Source organism: Sus scrofa, chromosome X, assembly GCF_000003025.6.
Source record: "Sus scrofa isolate TJ Tabasco breed Duroc chromosome X, Sscrofa11.1, whole genome shotgun sequence".
NCBI lineage: Eukaryota > Metazoa > Chordata > Mammalia > Artiodactyla > Suidae > Sus > Sus scrofa.
The window spans coordinates 44,119,345-44,138,305 of record NC_010461.5 but is presented as its reverse complement, the minus strand read 5'-3'; the positions used below and the strand labels follow the sequence as shown (position 1 = coordinate 44,138,305).

Genomic DNA, 18,961 nt, shown 5'->3' with positions numbered 1-18,961 from the left:
ACACAGTGCTTCCCACATAGTAAAGACTCACCAACTCTTAGTAATTCATACTATTACTCCCCCTCCTGCTCTTGCTTCTACTCCTTTTCCTCCTCCTCCAGGAAACTTGTCCCTTTTACCAACTGGCATAGCTTTTCAACTTTGTTACTTGGCCAGTAATTTCTCTGTAACCAAGACCCACAACAGTCGCTTCCTTGACTTATACTGCAACCAGAGCTCTTTCCTCCATTTTCCCTCCATGTTTGGTGGGGTATCAAACCACCATACCTCCTGCTTCCACTTGAGGCAATTTTACGCAGCCAGGAACAGTCCTCTGCTCAGAAGCAGCAAGCCTAGCTACAGCTTTAAGGGTTGGGTGGAATCTCTCATGGGTCTGTCTCTCACCCTACCCCCAAGCCAATTCCACCCCTGAGCTGCCCTTACCCAAGATTTTGCTCCTGCTCTCCCCTAACACTGATAGGGCTAAGTGGGCAAGCACACATGTGCATGCAGGTGCCTTCCATCCCCTCAACATACAACCACCAGTGAGTGAGTGAATTTCATTTTCCCTAGACTACTATTTCTGCAAGAAGCAAGCAGAACCAACTGATTCTAGCATCTGCTTCTGACTACCAACCTTATGATTCTTGTCAACACCACTTCACAAAGCTGAGGAAAAAATAAAATGAAAACTCACACATCCCCTCTGTATGATCTAACCACTCCATCCCCAGAGATCTGTTAGTGAATGTATCTGGAGGTCCTGTGCACATCTTCAGATGGCTGTCTGCATGGGGCCAGTTTGGCAATCAGGCAATCTCCCCAAATCTTCAAGTACAAGTGGTTAGTTGATATGGGCTCACTGCTCCCATGTTATTAGAGGCATTTGAAACCATAATTGGAAAGAGGTGTTTTTAAAGGCCAATGCACAAGAAGCAACAATTGAATCTTCATCGCTTTGCTCTTTGAGTGAGTTGTAGCCAGATGAGCTACATATTTGCCTATTTGCAAGGTTCCTTTGGCTTTAGGTTGCAAGCATTTAAAAATATCCCTAAAGGCTGAAATCCCCGGGCTTTGGAGCTCTGAGACATGGTCCAGCATACTGTTACAAAGGATCAAAATATGCAAAATATGGGACTATGACATTTCAGGCACTTCTCAAAAAAAAAAAAAAACATTTTTTTTCCTTTCACATTTTTGAAATCATTTGCAGTACATGGTCTCCTTCAGGTAAACTAGTGGGAAATCTGCAGGCACTACTGGCAGGTCTTTTCCTGCTAGGTGAAGAAATGAGTGGACTGAAATAATCCCTAAATTGGATCTGACACCCAGGCCAGATCATGATGACCATTATCCTAGAGATGCTCAGGATTTGGGGGGGACAGGCAGTAGAATCAAACAGACTGGTTTTAAACCCCGGCTCTGCCAGTCACTGTGACTTGGAACTACTCCTTTAACCCCTCTAATCCTCAACTTCTCCACCTCCTTCACAGGACTCTTTATGTGGGTGGTACATGAGATAAGGCATGGAAATAAGGGCAAATAGCAGACATTTGTCAGCCAGAAACAACTTTATTCCTCTGGACAGGGATGATTGAAGAGAAACTTAGAAGATGCTGCCCTCGCTCCTTCTATTGAGGACATCACCAGAGTCAGAAGAGAAGCCACTTGGTCTCATAGAAGGTGGTTAGGATAAAGAAGGCATGTGGCTTGGTGATGGGACCCAAGAGCTAGAAGCAGTGGGGGGAGTGTCCCCGAGAGAGGAAACATCCACAGCATGCTAAAGGAACCCATCTGTCTCTGGCTGCTGCTGATCAGATGAAAAGGTGGGCAAGAAAGCATTTGGAAGCAGGAGTGCTGTGTCATTCTTTGTAAGTCAGTGGTACTAGGTAAGATAATTGATGTCCTGGCCTCTGTTGAGCTTGGTTAAGTTGAAGACCAAGAGTCTAAAATTCCCTGGTATCTTTCTTTTGGGGTCTTTGTGTGACCACAGAACTTCTGCTTCTAGGTAGCAGCAAGTGCTGCTGTAGCAATAGGGGTCTTTCAATAGGCTTCTGCTTATACCACTCCTTTCACTGGATTTCCTGCTAACAAGCTTTTTGTTCTCCCAAGCCTCAAAAACAGTCCTCCTTCTGGAGTTCCCAGATGGCTCGGCAGGTTAAGGATCTGGCGTTGTCACTCTAGTGGCTCTGGTTACTGGTTTGAGCCCTGGCAGGTGAGGCAAAAGAAAACAAAATCCTCCTTCCCCTAGTTGACACCCTTTGTCCTCCCTGTATTTGCAGAGCAAAACCAACCTTTTGCAGGAAGCCTTCCCATAAGCCACTCGTCTAAACTTCCAAAGCTCTGACCCCGTCTGTCCTCTTGATCCCACTCTTGGAGCCAGGCCATGTTCCTGCTGGTCTCCTCCCACGCCTTTCCATGCTCTTCCATTGAAGCCCCCCAAAACTCTGCACATGTTCCTGGAGGTGCTGCCAATATAGAGCAAATTCAATGGCTATAGTTATAGGGCACCTCCACTCACATTCAGGAGGTCAGCGAGGATTCCCTACACTACTGAAATCGAGTGGCCAGAAGCCCAGTCCCAGTTTGGACACTAATTTGCTGTTTGACTTGGGTAAGTGTAGCCCCCCTTGGGGCCTTATTTTCATTATCTTTAACAGGAGTGGGGAGAGAGATTACTCATTGCTAAGGTCAGGTTAGGTCTGAAAGTTGAAAGGTAGTTTTGTGGCAAGAGCGCAAACCAAAGCTCGGATCCCCAACCCTGAACAAGTTACGAGTGGTCTCTCCTAACAGTAACATGGATTTTTCAAACAAAACCAGCATTTGAACCTGTGTGTAGATCTGGAAGGACTCAGCCAAGCTCTTTCCCCCTTTGTGGCTGCTGCTATTCCCAGGGCAGTTACCAAGAGCCAGGTTACTGCTCTCTGCACTTTGTCAGCCTGGGTCTAAATTGCTCACCTCCTCCCCAGTCCGCAATCAATTAATGGTCCTTACCATTCCTAGGAAATTCCAATAATAGAAAAAGAAAAATGAGGGATTTGAGAAGACAAAGGTTTTTAGGCTTTGTGGTTCCAGTGGACTAGTTTTAAAGTCACCAACCCTTGATATTTATCTTATCAATGTACTCATACCAAAGCAAAATGACATGTGTATACAGAGAGTCATTGCAGTATTGTCTGTAATAGAATAAGATTTTAAACCACTGTCTACCAATAGGGAACTGCTTAAATAAATCATATTACATCCATACCATGGAATGCTATGCAATCGTAAGAAGAAATGAGGCAGCTCAGTATGTACCAATATTGAAAGGGCTCCATGATATATTAAGTGTAGAAAGCAAGAAACAAAATATTGTTAGAATGTTACAATTTATGTGAAGAAGAAAGCATATATGTGTGTATTTATTTGTGCATGTGTATAAAATACCTTTTGAATGGTATGGAAGAACTTGGTTAGTTTTTCCCTTTTCAGAGAAAAACGCATCATTTTCAACTGCCTTTATTTCACTAATAGAGAGCAGGGACGTGGCTGAGCCTCAACAGTTCCTGCTTAGCACAGGAAGCAGTGAGAGAGATTTACAGCTATGGTCCTTGCAGATCTGAGCAGTAGGAAGATCTGGCTCCTGAGCACTATGGTGACCAATGAGTCTCAGTTTGCTTATGACTCTCATGGATGTCGCACTAAAAGTCCTGGAAAAACTGGGCCAATTAGTCACTCTTTTTCCCATTCTTCTGCTTCGGCCCTTATCCAGCTGGGCTTGCTAGTACTAGGGAGGGAGCTCACAGTAGATGGATGGGTGTAGCACCTGCCTCCACAATCCACAAGGGGCTCACACTCAGAGTGGTTGGCAGGCCACATGCTCGGCAAGGTATTCTCATCTGACAGGACAAGGAAATCAAGGCTCAGAGAGGTTAAGCGATTTGCCCAAGGTCACACAGCTAGTAAGTGCTGGAGCCAGCCTGTCTGACTCCTGCTATGTCAATAGGCCCCTGGGGAATGTAAAGCTTTCAGTGAAGCAGCGGGCCTGGCCTTTCTTAAAGCCTAAAGCGCCCCCGGAGTTGCATTTTAACCAAATCAAACATTGTTGCTCTGAATCGACTTTGGCAGGCCAGTGTTAGGAAATGGCTTTCTTCCCATTACCCCCTCCCCCAAAGCAAAGAGGATAAATGTTCCAGGTTTTGGACTGAAGGAGTTGTAGACAGAGAGCTGGCTTCCCCAGCCGTGCTCCTAGTGGAAGTCCAGTTTTCACTGCAGGAGTGATAAACGTGCTCATCCCAACTTGATCCAGCCTCCCTCCTGAGAGCAGCATGAGAAAGTCAAACAGAAGAGCAGCCAGCTAATACCAGGTAGTGGTGTATGACATGATGCTCGCCTACTTTTTGATTGGGTGGGGGTGGAATTCAGTTTGGCCGTGTAATCACGGCTCCTTTTGCTAGGACAGGGTGAAAGAATCCTCCAAAGCCTCATCCATCAAAAACCTGCTGAGCCACAGAAAAACAGACACAGCAGATAGTAGAAGCTTCAGGGATTTGGAAGGCGCACAGGAAAAGGTCATAGAAGCGGCTATACTTGCCCTTTCCCAAATAAGCAGCAGGCAGGTGTTAATTATATGTAGGCAATTGGGCTGTTTTTACAGACCCTACTGAGATATTTTATAAATATGGAGCAAGGGAAATGCTTACCATCACTGTTGGCAATTAATTTGTACCAGCTGAGTTGTAAAGCATTGAGGGAAAGAGATCGTCAGTGCCAGAGTGCGGGAGTTTCTGGGAATAATGAATTTGGGGATCGGCTCATTAAAGAGAACTCAAAAGGGAACTGAAGCAGAGCTTTCCAAAGTCTAGCTGTCTAGGCAAGGGCTACCACACTTTAGGCAAAGACATTTTGTGGGAACACTATACTCAGGACCCTAGTTACCTATGCCTCAATAAATCCTGTGCTCTTGGATTTGAATGAAACCACCTGATGTCTGTGGTGATTGAACTCAGCACCACGCTCACTCCCACTGCAAAACATTCAGCCTTGAGAGTTTAAAAGTAGAGGTGTCAGGGGAGTTCCCTGGTAGTCTAGTGGTTAGGACTCGGCACTTTCACTGCTGTGGCTCAGGTTCAGTCACTGGTCTGGGAACTGAGATTCCGTGTCAAGCCACTGCATGCTGCAGCCAAAAAAAAAGAAAAAAAGTGTAGAGACATCAGTGCTATTTGGATTTTAATGTCAAGTAGAACCTTCGGGAAAGACTAGGAGGCCTGCCTGCAACATATTCTGGTTTAAGGGGCATTGGGTGGGTCACATGGCATTTCAGTGTGTACAAGGGTCCAATAACTCTTCCTAACTTCTTCCTACCTGCAGCATTACACATATTGCCACAGGAATGTGGTAGCTTGGACTGAGGATTATAGTTGTGCCCCATTTTATGAAATCACTGTGTGCCTATAAATGTGGCCACACAAAAAAAAAAAATTCCCGGAGTTCCCATCATGGCTCAGCAGAAACGAATCTGACTAGCATCCATGAGGACGCAGGTTTGATCCCTGGCCTCACTCAGTGGGTTAAGGACCCAGCGTTGCCGTAAGCTGTGGTGTAGGTCACAGACGTGGCTCAGATCTGGCATGGCTGTGGCATAGGCCAGCGGCTATAGGTCTGATTTGACCCCTAGGCTGGGAACTTCTATATGCCATGGTGCAGCCCTAAAAAGACAAAAAATAAAAATAAATTGTAAAAAAAAATTCCCATATAGAATCCCGTTCTTCATTGCCTTCCATAATAACGTTGGAGATGCAGTCTTCTGACAAATATTGGAGCCCCAAGATGCTGCAAAATCTTAAAAATGTTGACCATCGATGGTCTTACTTGAGAAGGAAAATTCCAAACATCTTGATAAAGTCTTAAAAATAAAGATACATGGGCAAGCTACTTGGAACCGAAGTTCAGAGTGTCTTTCATAGGACAGAATTGAGTTAGATGCCTTTCACTACCTACTTCAGAAAATTCAATAACAAAAATAAAAGCACTTTATCCATTGTAAAGTGCTGTATATATGTGAATCTTCCTACCCTTCTAGTTATTCTAATTCAGTCACTTAAAAAAAAAAAAAAACTCCCCATCTGGAAATTGGAAGTTACGCTCCACATGGTTGTGGCAAGGGGTCAATGAAATGATGTTACCTGCAAGAAACCAGAAACTGCAAAGCACAGTGAAAATCCTCTTGAAGGATAGGCAAGGGCTCCTGTACCAATGCCTCGCTTTGCAGTATGTATTTCTTGACCTGTTTGTTTCCTCCAATTTTTGTCTCATGTCCTTGTTAAGTTTAGTGGCTCTATGTAGGTAAAGGTTCGTTTGCATCCACATACTTAATATTGACTTGAAGTAACCCATTGATTGATTTTTTTTTTTTTAGCTTCTGCTTGTTCAAACTGGCTTCCAGGGGCTGCTTACTGGTTTTTTGGGGTTTTGGTTTTTGTTTTGTAGTTAAACCATGGTTTATTTAGAAACGTCTCCCAAAGGGGGACAGAGTTTAAAGTGATAGAAACCATAGGAACTTTACCTTCTCCAAACCAGGTTTGGAGATTTGTAGATGTTCGGAGTTGCCAATACAGAACCTATGTTCAAAACTTAAGAAACTCTTGCATGGTCTTCTAAACTTTCTTCCTACTGTACGTAAGTCATATAAACGTTTATCTGTTCCCAACTTGGAAATATATATCTCATATGTACAGGATCCTCACACATAAACTCCAAACTCATATACTGTAACCGCCTCTGATACCAGGAATACCAACTACTCATTCACTTTGTCCTCTAGAGAAAGTGACAGTAGTTATAGTTCAGAAATTGCAAACCTGTTGACTGTGGCTGATTTTGCCCTTATACATGTTTCATTTGGCCCTCACAAGTTTTTTGTTTGTTTTAATTAGTAGCTAGTATTTCCATATTATAAAACTTCACACAAACTTTCTCCTAGATTGCCAGCTTGTCTTGAAGAATGGGATGAACTAGTAACACCAGTCACATTCAATCATAATCACCTAGAACCTAGCAGCATCTGGGCTTGGGCTCGCTAGTTCCCCTGCTAGGTTACTGACTCTTCTGTTACCATCTAGTCTTTTATGAGCATTGAGTAGATAGCCATACACTTAAAGCTAGTGCATTCAGACCAGTTTAATATCATGGGGCAGAGAGGAGATAATTGTGATTTGGCTAGTGTACCCAATGACAAGATGTGTGAGTAGATAGTCACTATCTTTGTGGAACCTCTCATTTGAACTAGAAGGTAAACATTTGGGGCAATGAACATGAAGCTCCCAAGGCTCTTTCAAATGGTTCTCTCATCTCAGATAATTTCATGTATTTTCCTCCCCCTTTCTTCCCACTATCCATATCTTTGAGACAGGGAGTGTCCCTGCAAAGGGCCTAGCAAAAGATGGAGGAGCCCAGAAGATACAAATGAAGCAGCCCATCCAATGATAGATGCACCATGAGGTCTTTCTTTTCTTTTTTGGCTGTGATTAATGTTGTGTTCATGGAATGAGAACTGAAGGTTTTGATGATTTGCTGTGTCCTCAGATTAATGGATTAACTAATTAATTAATTAGGTTTTGATGATTTGCTGTGTCCTTAGATGGATAACAGGATATCATTAATTATCAGGGCACAAGTAAGGAAAGGAAAGAGAACATTTCTTAAGTACCAGGAAGGGGAATTAAATAGTGACCATTACTAAGGGTTGATGAAAGGAAGTAGCTGGGGAGAAGAAGCTGAATTCTACTTATTTTAGTGTGTCAAATTACCAGGGTATGGGAATTTCTTGGAGGAACCAGAAGGCCCAGGGTTCTGGGAATCTTCTGGAGAAGCAAATTCCTCTCCTTGTTTCATCATTGCAAGCCCATCATCCCACCTCTGAAAGGAACAGGAGGAGAAGAGAGCTGGGTATGACAGCAGGGGTAATAAAAAGCAGTCGAAGTTAAGGTTTTAAACTGAAAAATGGAGGGAAGGGGAAAGTATCCAGCCAAAAACTGTAAATGAGCTATTACAAGGGACATGATATATGATAAAATAAAAACAACAGAAGCACTGAGTAATTGACAAAGAATAACTTGGGAAAGGGGCAGAAGTAGTGGGTGTGGCTTCAATTATAGAAAGTTGGAGCAGTTAACATTTTCAACTTAAGTCTTTAGCAGAAAGGGATAAATATGACTGCCTAGGTATCATGAATACTTATTGTGGAAGAATATATGGCATAAAGTTGAGATGGTTAGGATAAAGAAGACAAAATTGAGAGACCATCTGAGTAGAGAAAGGAAAGGGTGATGTAATCACAGTGCTTACACAAGAGTTGTTTTCTCATAGATGGCTCAATTTCAGCAATTTAAGTGTGATTTCTCACTCTCCATGCCAATTTCCCCCCCTTCCCACAAGATCTTATTGATCTCTCTTGCTTGATTCCTTGGCACCATTCTTTTGTAAACATCTCAAAAGTGGTACAATAACCTTGAAACTCCCATAAGTTATCAAGACGATTCAGGTAATTTTTGATCGCTGCGAACTGACTTTTCCATTGACATACAGAGGTTCTGTCCATTAGTACTAACTTATTGGTTAGAGAATTGAACAGATAGTGTAATAGATGTGTGTATATTTGAGAGAATGAGGGTAGCAAAGGATTATTTAGATGGGGTCCCAATCTTAAATAACCTGCTGGAGTCAAGTGCCCCATCTGAAGGAAGCATCTACTACTCTGTACCAGCAGATTGTTGCCATGTGAGAAGATAGGTCCACTGTTACCAGATGTTCTGAATTTTTTTTTCTTTTTTCTTTTTTTTTTTTTTTTGGTGGAGCAGTGGGCCACACCCATAGCATATGGAAGTTCTCAGGCTTGGGGTCAAATCGGAGCTACAGCTGTAGGCCTACACCACAGCCACAGCAACGCAGGATCTGAGTCATGCCTGCAACCTACACCACAGCTCACAGCAATGCGGGATCCTTAACCCAGTGAGCGAGGCCAGGGATTGAACCTGCATCCTCAAGGATACTATTTGGGTTTGTTACCACTGAGCCACAAGGGGAACTCCCCTGATGTTTAAAACAAACAAACAAACAGGAAACTTGGATTTTTATTTGAAATATTCTCCCTTTTAAATATTATCAAGTGATTAAAAACCTTGAAATACACTAGGCAGGCCAAACAAAACACCTCTACAACCACCAAATGGTGATTTTGTAACTTAGATGATAGATAAATTCATAGTAAAGCTTTGATTTGATGACTTAAACTAAGTCTGTCTCTTCATCCATTCAGCATGTGTTTGGTTCCAGCTTGGTGGGTGTGAGTACTTCTCCCAGATGGTATAGTCTTGCATGTTGATTTGTAGCCTATAAATGTAACTGAGGATGTCCTCAATGGTAACAATGGTAAGTAGACTCTATGCTTGGTTAGAGACAATCTGTTTGACTAGCTACTGAAAAATCAGTTTGGTCAGACTGTGAAAGAGGTAAAGAAAGTGATCAGAAGGCAATTCCTTTTTGGTGCCCTTTTTGCTTTCACTAAATCATGAATCCCTTGAAGGCTATGGTAAAGACTTTGGATTTGGTTCTTAAAGTGTTAGAAAGCTATTGCAGGCTTGTGAGCAGGGAAGGGATGTGATCCAATTTAATATTCTAAAAAGAACATGCTAGGAGTTGCTGTCATGGCGCAGTAGAAATGAATCTTACTAGTATCCATGAGGACGCAGGTTCGATCCCTAGCCTTGCTCAGTGGGTTAAGGATCTGGTGTTGCTGTGAGCTGTGGTGTAGGTCACAGACATGGCTCCAATCTGGTGTTACTGTGGCTATGGAGCAGGCTGGCAGCTATAGCTCCAATTCGACCCCTAGCCTGGGAACTTCCATATGCTGTGGGTACAGCCCTTAAATAAATGAATGAATGAATAAATAAATAAATAAATAAATAAATAAATAAATAAATAAATAAAAAGAACATGCTAAAATAGCAAATAGAAAGGGCTTGTTGAAGACCCACAACCTGGAGATATCCAGAAAATCTGTCTTTACTGAACTCAGCCTCTTCCCCTACCATTTGTTCTTTTCTAGGAATGTATTCTTGTCTTTCCCTCCTCCTCACTTCCCACCACCAATGGAGATGTTCTGCATGGTTCTTGGGCCATGTACCCTAAGAAACTTAGTGTCTACATCATCCTGACTGTGTTATCCTAGGCTAACCCATGCCTTTACCGATTGAACTAACTTCCTTGTGTTCTTGCCTGACCCTCAGGCCTTTTCTCAGATATGTGACAGAGATAGAGCTTTCCAGATATTTGATCTTCTCAACTGAATAGACAAATGGTATGGTCTTGCAAACTGACCTAATTACTCAACGCTCTGCTTCTATCTTTCAGAAAATATTGAAGGAAGGACCTCTGCTGAAGAACTGTAACTCCTTCAAGAGATGGAAGCTTAGATATTTTCTGGTTCGAGGACAAAGGCTCTGCTTTGCACATCATCCTGCGGTAAGAGAATATACATAAGATTATATGTATATAGCTTATATATATCATATATATATTGGGATTCAATTGGGTTAATGGATTAAGGGGTGGATACTAGGAAATGTTTTGTGGGGAGATGGGCCAACAAGTAACATGTTGGCAAGCATTAAGTTGGATAACCCTTATCTGCTCCACTAGGCCACTATCCGGACCATATCCCATTATCTTCTCCAGCATAAACCTCTAATTTTGAATAATCCTGAACTTTCTAGGCCTTCCTATAAATCCACATAAAAATATTGGGAAGAGTTGTGTTTTGGTTTAGTTTGTTTGATTTTTGTCTGTCACATGATATATCAATAAAAACCATGATGTTGATAAATCCCAGCACTCAAGCCAAAGAAATAATGGGATCATGACTGCTGAAAATGCCTGTTAGTGTGCCTGTGTATGTGTGTTTACCTTTAGTGTCTCTTTGCCTCATTAACCAGATGGTTCCTTTTCCCTCTCCCTCTTATACCTTTCCAGTTTGCACGTTTTGAAACTATTGATCTGTCTCAAGTTGCCTTGGCAGAAAGCAGTTGCAGAAACCTTTGCCACAGTTTTTGCGTAAGTAAGATTAGGAGTGACTGAATAGGCAGGGGTGGGAGCTATCTGGGAAGAGGGGTTGCCATACCCATGTGTAGCCTCTTTGGGGTTCAGATTTCCCAAGTCTCCTTTGATCCCAAAATGTGTATGGAAATCCATTTGAAGTAGCATTGCAAATGGGTGCTAATGATCATTCATGGGAATATTTTCTACAGGCTAAAAAAGTGATGGCCTTGTTCCCTATTAGTAGCCTGATACAGATCTGAGCTGATTTTGAGGTGTCGCAGAGTGACTATTACAAAAATCAGTTCTCCCAGTGAAGATAATTTAAAAGAGTATCATCGGGAGGGTTTCAAGAGACTGCTAATATGTCGTAGAATATATTAGGATAATCGAGCTACATGACATTCCCTCCTTTGATGAAGTAGATAAGAATCTAAATCCAAAGTGAAAGCTACCCTATGCTAAGATTACTGATGAGTGTACCTCAAAGAGGGCAGAGAATTTCCTAGGGAAGTATTCAAGGGCTTGTCACTGCTGAAATGTCATAAGGCTTTGGTCATTCAAGTAAATCCAAGTGTTTCAAGTAAATCTAAGAGCAAGTGTTTTGGAACCAAAGAATCTGGATTTGAATTCTGCCTTAGCATTTTACCTGCTAGGTAGCCCTGGGCAAGTCTTTAACTTCCTTTGCCATGGAAAAATGTCCTGACTATGAAGTGGGAAAAATAGTAAGTCCATTGGCCCAGGAATTCTCTTACCCACCTCCTCCTAGAAATGTCTTTTCCCAGGCGCAGGGGTGGGTTATAAAGACTAGGGTTCCTCTTCAGGGAGGTGGTGGGTGGTACTTAGCAGACAACTGAGCTGTGGACCCAATACCCTGATTCCATGGCTGGTCCATAATCCTTTGAAAGGAGAGCAGTTGTATATAAGAGGAAGACCCTACTCTCTTCCTCTCACACATCGTACCACCCAGGATAAAGCTGAGGGTTCTGTTGACCCAGGCCCAAAAAAGCTGAGTCTTTGGGTGATGAGCACACAAGCTAATGTTTTAGGTCTCCATCCTACAAAGAAATTCCAAGGGCCAGGTTGCCCCTTAGATTAGAACACAGAGGCACTGTTCATCAACCCCCCACAAGAATAATTTTGGACCAAAGGAGTGGCTGTTGTCACAATTGCCCCTGTTCCTATTGTCATTTAGCACAGAATCATGAACAAGAAGAAAGAACTTATTGGTTGGTGTGGAGAGCTCGAGCCCCAAGATTTGGGGATGGGGATGGGGCTGGTAGTGAAAGCAAGTAGGGTCAGTGAAATAAGCAATGACTGCTGCTGTAGCTATCCATGCTCCCTCCTGCCCTTTGGGAAAAGATGAAGTTCTGACCATGGTCTCCCTCTGCTAGACCATCAGCATTGCTTTCTCATTGTTCCTGCAAGGTTCTTGCACCAAGCAGGATTAAGAGAGCGTTCTCTTCAGATTGTTTCTGACCATAAGAAAGAAAAAAAAAAAACCTGGACGTTTTGTTTCCTCACTCCATTCTCACTGTCCTCTCAATCAGAAAGAGGCACACCCTAATGAAAACTATGCCCTTTACTATTTTCAAGTAGTAGGGCAGCAGTAAGCAAGTAGGATTTTCAGACAACCTCATCTGAATAGCAAATGGGTACATGATGTAGTGTCTAAGAGCAAGTGTTTTGGAACCAAAGAATCTGGATTTGAATTCTGCCTTAGCATTTTACCTGCTAGGTGGCCCTGGGCAAGTCTTTAACTTCCTTTGCCATGGAAAAATATCCTGACTATGAAGTGAGAAAAATAATAATGCCCATATCATGGAGTTGTAGTGAAGATTGAAATAAATAACATAGGTACAGTACAATAGATCAATGCTTGGCACATAGTAAGTGCTATTAAAGTGTTTATCATTATCATTATTTGGGGTGGTTATCTAAGGGACTGTGAGTGGCTCTGGGAATTTTTGTCTTATATTCAAGAAGTGGTTTGGGTTGTGCTTGGTAGACCTGTCTAGTTTCTTGGAGAGGTCAAAGGATCTGTTTGGGGCAAAGTTTTGGAGTTGGAACCGGCTAACGATGTGACTTTTTGTGTAGGTGATCACACCACAGCGAAAAGTTACGCTAGCTGCACCCAACCGAAAAGACATGGAAGAATGGATTAACGTAATAAAAACTGTGCAACAGGGAGAAATTCGTAAGGTAAGGGAAATAGCACAGAACTCACACAACTCTCATGGGTAAACAATTGATTGCATTAGTTAAGCTGCCTTTCAAACATGGAAATAAGAAAATGGAAGTAGATACCATCTGGTGAGGAACAATGGATGCATATCATTAGGAAGCCTGTTTATAAATAGGAGTAATTCACTCACTTGGACTCAAACCTTGGTGAGTATGTGGCTTGGATACTTCTGTACACATCCACTTGATATGCAGATGTCACTGTATGCTCAATGGATGAGGCACCCAAGGTGAACAGCTAACTTAGATGTTCCTATGTTATCATAGCCGCAGTCAGCAGTCTTGACTTGGGTCTGATGAGTGATTACAGTAACAGCAGCTAAGAAAATTGAGGCTCACAAAGGAGAAAGAACTACATCAAGATGAAATAACTACTTAGTAGCAAAGCCAAGATTTGGACCCAAGCTGTATGACTCCTGAGCTTATGTCCTTAACCATCATGCCATTCTGCCTCTCTGTTTACCGTCCACAACAAAGGAAATGTTGAGGGAAGAACAAAGAGCAGGGCTCTCCAAAGCTTGGCAGGGTTCCTTTCCTCCTTAGCAATACCAAACCCCTGGTCACTGCTCCCTGCAACAAGTGGTGCCACCATTCAAACTCTTGGCTATTCCCTCACCTCAATCTTCTACAGACATACCACACTTAGAAGTTATATAAATTTCAAGAGGGGAGGGATTTTGTCATTTATTTACTTAGAGCAGTGTCTGGCACATAGTAGAAACTCACTAAATATTTGTTGAATGGACAAATGAATCTGAAGGTAATCTTGGAGCCAGAGTTTAGAAAGGGAATGATACATGGTTCATCCTAAAGCAAAGTTCTGCTGTGAAGGCCTTGGAGATAAAGGGGAAGATGAATCAACTCCTAAACAGAACCTGATGTCTTTAGAGAACAGACTTGTGGTTGCCAAGGGGGAGGAGGGAAGGAGTGGGATGGACTGGGAGTTTGGGGTTAGTAGATGCAAACTATTACATTTAGATCAGATGGGCAGTGGGGTCCTGCTGTATAGCACAGACAACTATATCCAGTCTCTTGGGTTAGAACGTGATGGGGAATTATACGAGAAAAAGTATATATATATACATATATGTAAAAGTGACTTGGTCACTTTGCCATATAGCAGAAATTGGCACGACATTGTAAATCAACTATACTTTAATTTTAAAAAAAGAATCTGATTTCTTAAATAACTAGCAAAGGGTAGAGGATTGTTATAGGCATTTAGGGTGGAGCAGTGTAAAATAATGAGTAATAATGGGTTTTAAAAGTAAAGACAATGCCATGGAGAAAAACCATCTGTCCTCACTCCCCTAGAACTTCCCAGCCTTTTGACCACTTACTCTCATAACTGTACATTCTGCTATGCATGGCTATAAGTACATGACAAGTTGACTGAACTGGGGACTAGGTACCTTTCCACATATCATTAAGACCTCTCCCAGGCCCACATTGTAAATGCTCAATTGAGACAGTCTCTGCTTAGAATCTAATGGTGGTCTTTACATGAAGTAGCACTCAGCATTTCACTCCTTCGTTATTTTCTTCTTTTTTCTAATGGAGAAGCATATCCCATCCCTCCTACTCACCCCCAATTAGGTCACTATGGCTCAGCATTAGAAGTTGCCACAAAAAATTGTTAGTTCCATGCTCCCCTCCTATCTTCACCTCTGTGAACCAATCCCTTTCCTTCCTTTGGCTTATCACTATCCAAACTGGAGGCATTCTCAATTTCAATTTGGCATAAAAGGCCACATAGAATATTTTGAATTTTAATTATTAGTCCAGGAATGCAAGAACTCCTAAAGAAGCTATCAGAGTATTTTTGCGCCATTCCTGACTCAAATGAATTGAACGCCTTCATGTTGACTACCCAGCACAAACTAAAAAGGGGGAAAAAATCTACCTATTAACTCTCTTGAGAGAGTTGTGCATTTCAGATTATAATTACAATCTCTGTGGAGCTTCTCCAAGGACCCCAAATCTATTAAGGAGCAGTTTTAGCCAATAGTAAAATATCTTACCACCCGCATCTTAGCAATTTTTCTTGCTTGAGGCTTAAAGAGTCAAAAATGCCTTCTCTTATATGCACCTTATCTCTAATTGTCACCTGACCTGGGGTAAAAGAAGATTAATCATGGACTTAGCGGTCTATTAAAGTCACTAATAAGTAATGGGGTAACCTATTGAAAATCAGTCAGTACATATTAAGGAGTGAGCCCCTACTGGGCCCCCAGTTTTGTTCCATAGAGAGTTGAAAAGAAAGTATAGCCTTGGCTCCTGGCCTCGATGAGCTTTCTAGGTAGTTGGGGGAATAAAATATATACAAATGAAATAGTTAAATGACAGTATTTAAGACAAGTTTTCAGAGATGTTACAAGGCAGTGCATGATTGATTGCCAGATAAATGAAACAGACAGTAGGAGACTTCAGGGGAGGAAGAAATAAGTATGGGCTAGAGTCCCCTGGGTAGAGTTAATAGAGAAGAGATATGAGACTGACCTTGGAAGATGAATAGGATTTTATTGGTGGCAGGGGATTAGGGGAAGGAGGAAGTCCGGAGCAGGGTAATTTGTATAAGCAAAGGCTGAGTAACAGAAAACAGAACCTTTCTGGAATAGAGTGAAAGGGGGAGGACTACATTTGACAAGAAGAGTTTGGGAAAGTTTAAGCATGTCTGAAGAGGTGGGTTGGGCCTAATTGTGGAGGATTATCAATGCCAGGATAAAGAGTGGAGAAGAATTTCATTGATCTGTATATGTCGATATATTTACCTTTACCCATGAGATTTATGCTTTCATATAATTTCATGTTGCTGTTTAGCATGTTTTTCTTTCAATTTGAAGAACTCCCTTAAGGGTTTCTTGTAAGGCAAGTCTAGTGGTGACAAACTCCCTTAGTTTTTGTTTGCCTTGGAAAGACTTTATCTGTCTTTCATTTTATTTATTTATTTATTTTTCTATTTTTTTTTTTGTCTTTTGTCTTTTTGTCTTTTTGTTGTTGTTGTTGTTGCTATTTCTTGGGCCGCTCCCGCGGCATATGGAGATTCCCAGGCTAGGGGTTGAATCGGAGCTGTAGCCACCGGCCTATGCCAGAGCCACAGCAACGCGGGATCTGAGCCGCGTCTGCAACCTACACCACAGCTCACTGCAACGCCGGATCCTTAACCCACTGAGCAAGGGCAGGAACCGAACCCGCAACCTCATGGTTCCTAGTCAGATTCGTTAACCACTGCGCCACAACGGGAACTCCTGTCTTTCATTTTAAAGGATAACTTTGCCAGGTATAGTATTCTCAGATGTAATGTTTTTCCTTTCAGTACTTGGATCACATCATCTCACTCTTTCCTGGCCTGTAAGGTTTCTGTTGAAAAAACTGCTTATAGTCTCCGGGGGGTTCACTTATATGTGATGAGCTGATTTTCTTCTTTATTGTTTTTATAATCAAAAAAAATTTTTTTTGGTCTTTTTTTTGCCTTTTCGAGGGCTGCTCCCACGGCATATGGAGGTTCCCAGGTTAGGGGTCTAATCGGAGTTGTAGCCGCCGGCCTACGCCAGAGCCACAGCAACGCGGGATCTGAGCCGCGTCTGTGACCTACACCACGGCTCACGGCAACGCTGGATCCTTAACCCACTGAGCAAGGCCAGAGATCAAACCTGCAACCTCATGGTTCCTAGTCAGATTCGTTAACCACTGCACCACAATGGGAACTCCAATTTTTTTTAAAAGTGTAGTTGATTTACAATGTTGTACCAATTTCTGCTGTATAGCAAAGTGACCCAGTCATTTATTTATACACACACACACACACACACACACACATTCCCTTTCTTATATTATCTTTCATCATGTTCTAACCCAAGAGACTGGGTATAGTTCTCTGTGCTATACAGCAGGACCCCATTGCCCATCCATTCTAAATGTAATAGTTTGTATCTACTAACTGCAAACTCCCAGTCCATCCCCCTCCCTTCCCCCTCCCCCCTTGGCAATCATAAGTCTGTTCTCCATGTCTATGGTTCTGTTTCTCTTTTGTAAATAAGCTCATTTGTGCCATATTTTAGATTCTGCATATAAGTGATATATTTGTCTTTCTCTTTCTGACTTCCTTTACTTAGTATGAGAATCTCTATTTGCATCCATGTTGCTGCAAATGGCATTATTTAGTTCTTTTTCTGGCTTAGTAGTATTCCATTGTACATATGTACCACATCTTAATCCATTCATCTGTTGATGGATATTTAGGTTGTCTCCATGTCTTGGATATTGTGAATAGTGCTGCTATGAACATATGGGGGCATGTATCTCTTTGAATGATTTTCTCTTGATGCTTTCAAAATTCTCTCTTTGGCCTTGACTTTTAACAATCTGATTATAGTGTGTCTCCATATAATCTTTGGGTTGATATTGTTTCAAGATTTTTTTTTTTTCCCACTGTACAGCTACAGCATAGGGATCAAGTTACTCTTACATGTACACATTTTTCCCCACCCTTTGTTCTGTTGCAATATGAGTATCTAGACATAGTTATCAATGCTACTCAGCAGGATCTCCTTGTAAATCTATTCTAAGTTGTATCTGATAACCCCAAGCTCCCGATCCTTCCCACTGTTTCGAGATTTTTGAGCTTCATGAATCTGTATGACCATTTCCCTCTCAAGATTTGGGAAGTTTTTAACCATTATTTCTTTAAATAGCTTTCTTCCCCCTTTTTTCTCTCTCTCTCCTCCCTCTGGGTCTCCTGTAATGTGTATATAGGTTTGCTTTCCTTCACACTTTTTCGTTTTTTTTTCTTCTCTGACTAGACAATTTCAAATGACCTGTTTACAGTTTCTTTCTTCAGCTTGATCAAGTCTGCTGTTGAAATTCCCTTTTGTATTTTTCATTTCATTCATTGTCTTCAGCTCCAGATTTCTCTTTTGTTCTTCTTTATGAATTCTGTCTTTTTATTGAAACTTGTCATTTTGTTCATGTATTGTTTTCCTGTTTTCATTGAGTTGTCCACCTGTGTTCTCTTGCAGCTTACTGAGCTTCCTTAAAACAATTATTTTGAATTCATTTCCAGGAAATTCATAAATCTCTATTTCTTTGAGGCCAGTTACTAGAAAATTACTATAATCTTTGGTGGTGTCATGTTTCCTTGATTTTTGTGTGTGTGTTTGTGATAGCCTTGTGTTGATGTCTGCATATTTGAGGGAGCAGTAATCTCTTCAAGCCTTTATAAACTGTCTTTAGGGGTAAAGATTTTTAGCTATAGGTAGGTGTAAGAGCACCAGCTCCCAAGCATGCAGCACCTTCAGAGACATAGTACTTGTAGCGTTCTATCAGCTGAGGTCAGCATTGGCATAGGCTGCAGGGGACCTCAGTGACCAGAGCTGTGGATTTCCACAGTGAAGGTAAGGGCTATTGAGTTCCTTGGCAGTGAAGATTGCTTGGTCCTACTGTTGTCCTTTTCCTCCACAAGAGGAAGTCATTGCTAAGAGGATCCTTTTCAGCTGGGTCCAGCACACAGACACACATGTAGTAGCAATGGTGCCAGGATCAGGGGTACAGATGTATTTGTGGTGGCAATGGTGTTGGTACCTGGGGTGTGGGCACCTGCAGAATGGCCATGATACCAGAGTTGGAGCTCAGGGGCATCTAGAACAACTTTGGTACCTGGAACTGG

At 42.0% G+C, this 18,961-nt stretch overlaps 1 protein-coding gene across 1 annotated transcript in view; it reads left to right on the top strand.

The window, feature by feature from the left end:
* DGKK (diacylglycerol kinase kappa) overlaps positions 1-18,961 on the top strand; it is a 178,971-nt gene that overhangs the window by 41,837 nt on the left and 118,173 nt on the right. The window contains exons 2-4 of the mRNA XM_013990902.2: positions 10,372-10,482; positions 10,990-11,070; positions 13,150-13,254. Of these exons, the coding sequence (XP_013846356.1) occupies positions 10,372-10,482; positions 10,990-11,070; positions 13,150-13,254 (297 nt within the window). The remainder of the gene's footprint in view (positions 1-10,371; positions 10,483-10,989; positions 11,071-13,149; positions 13,255-18,961) is intronic.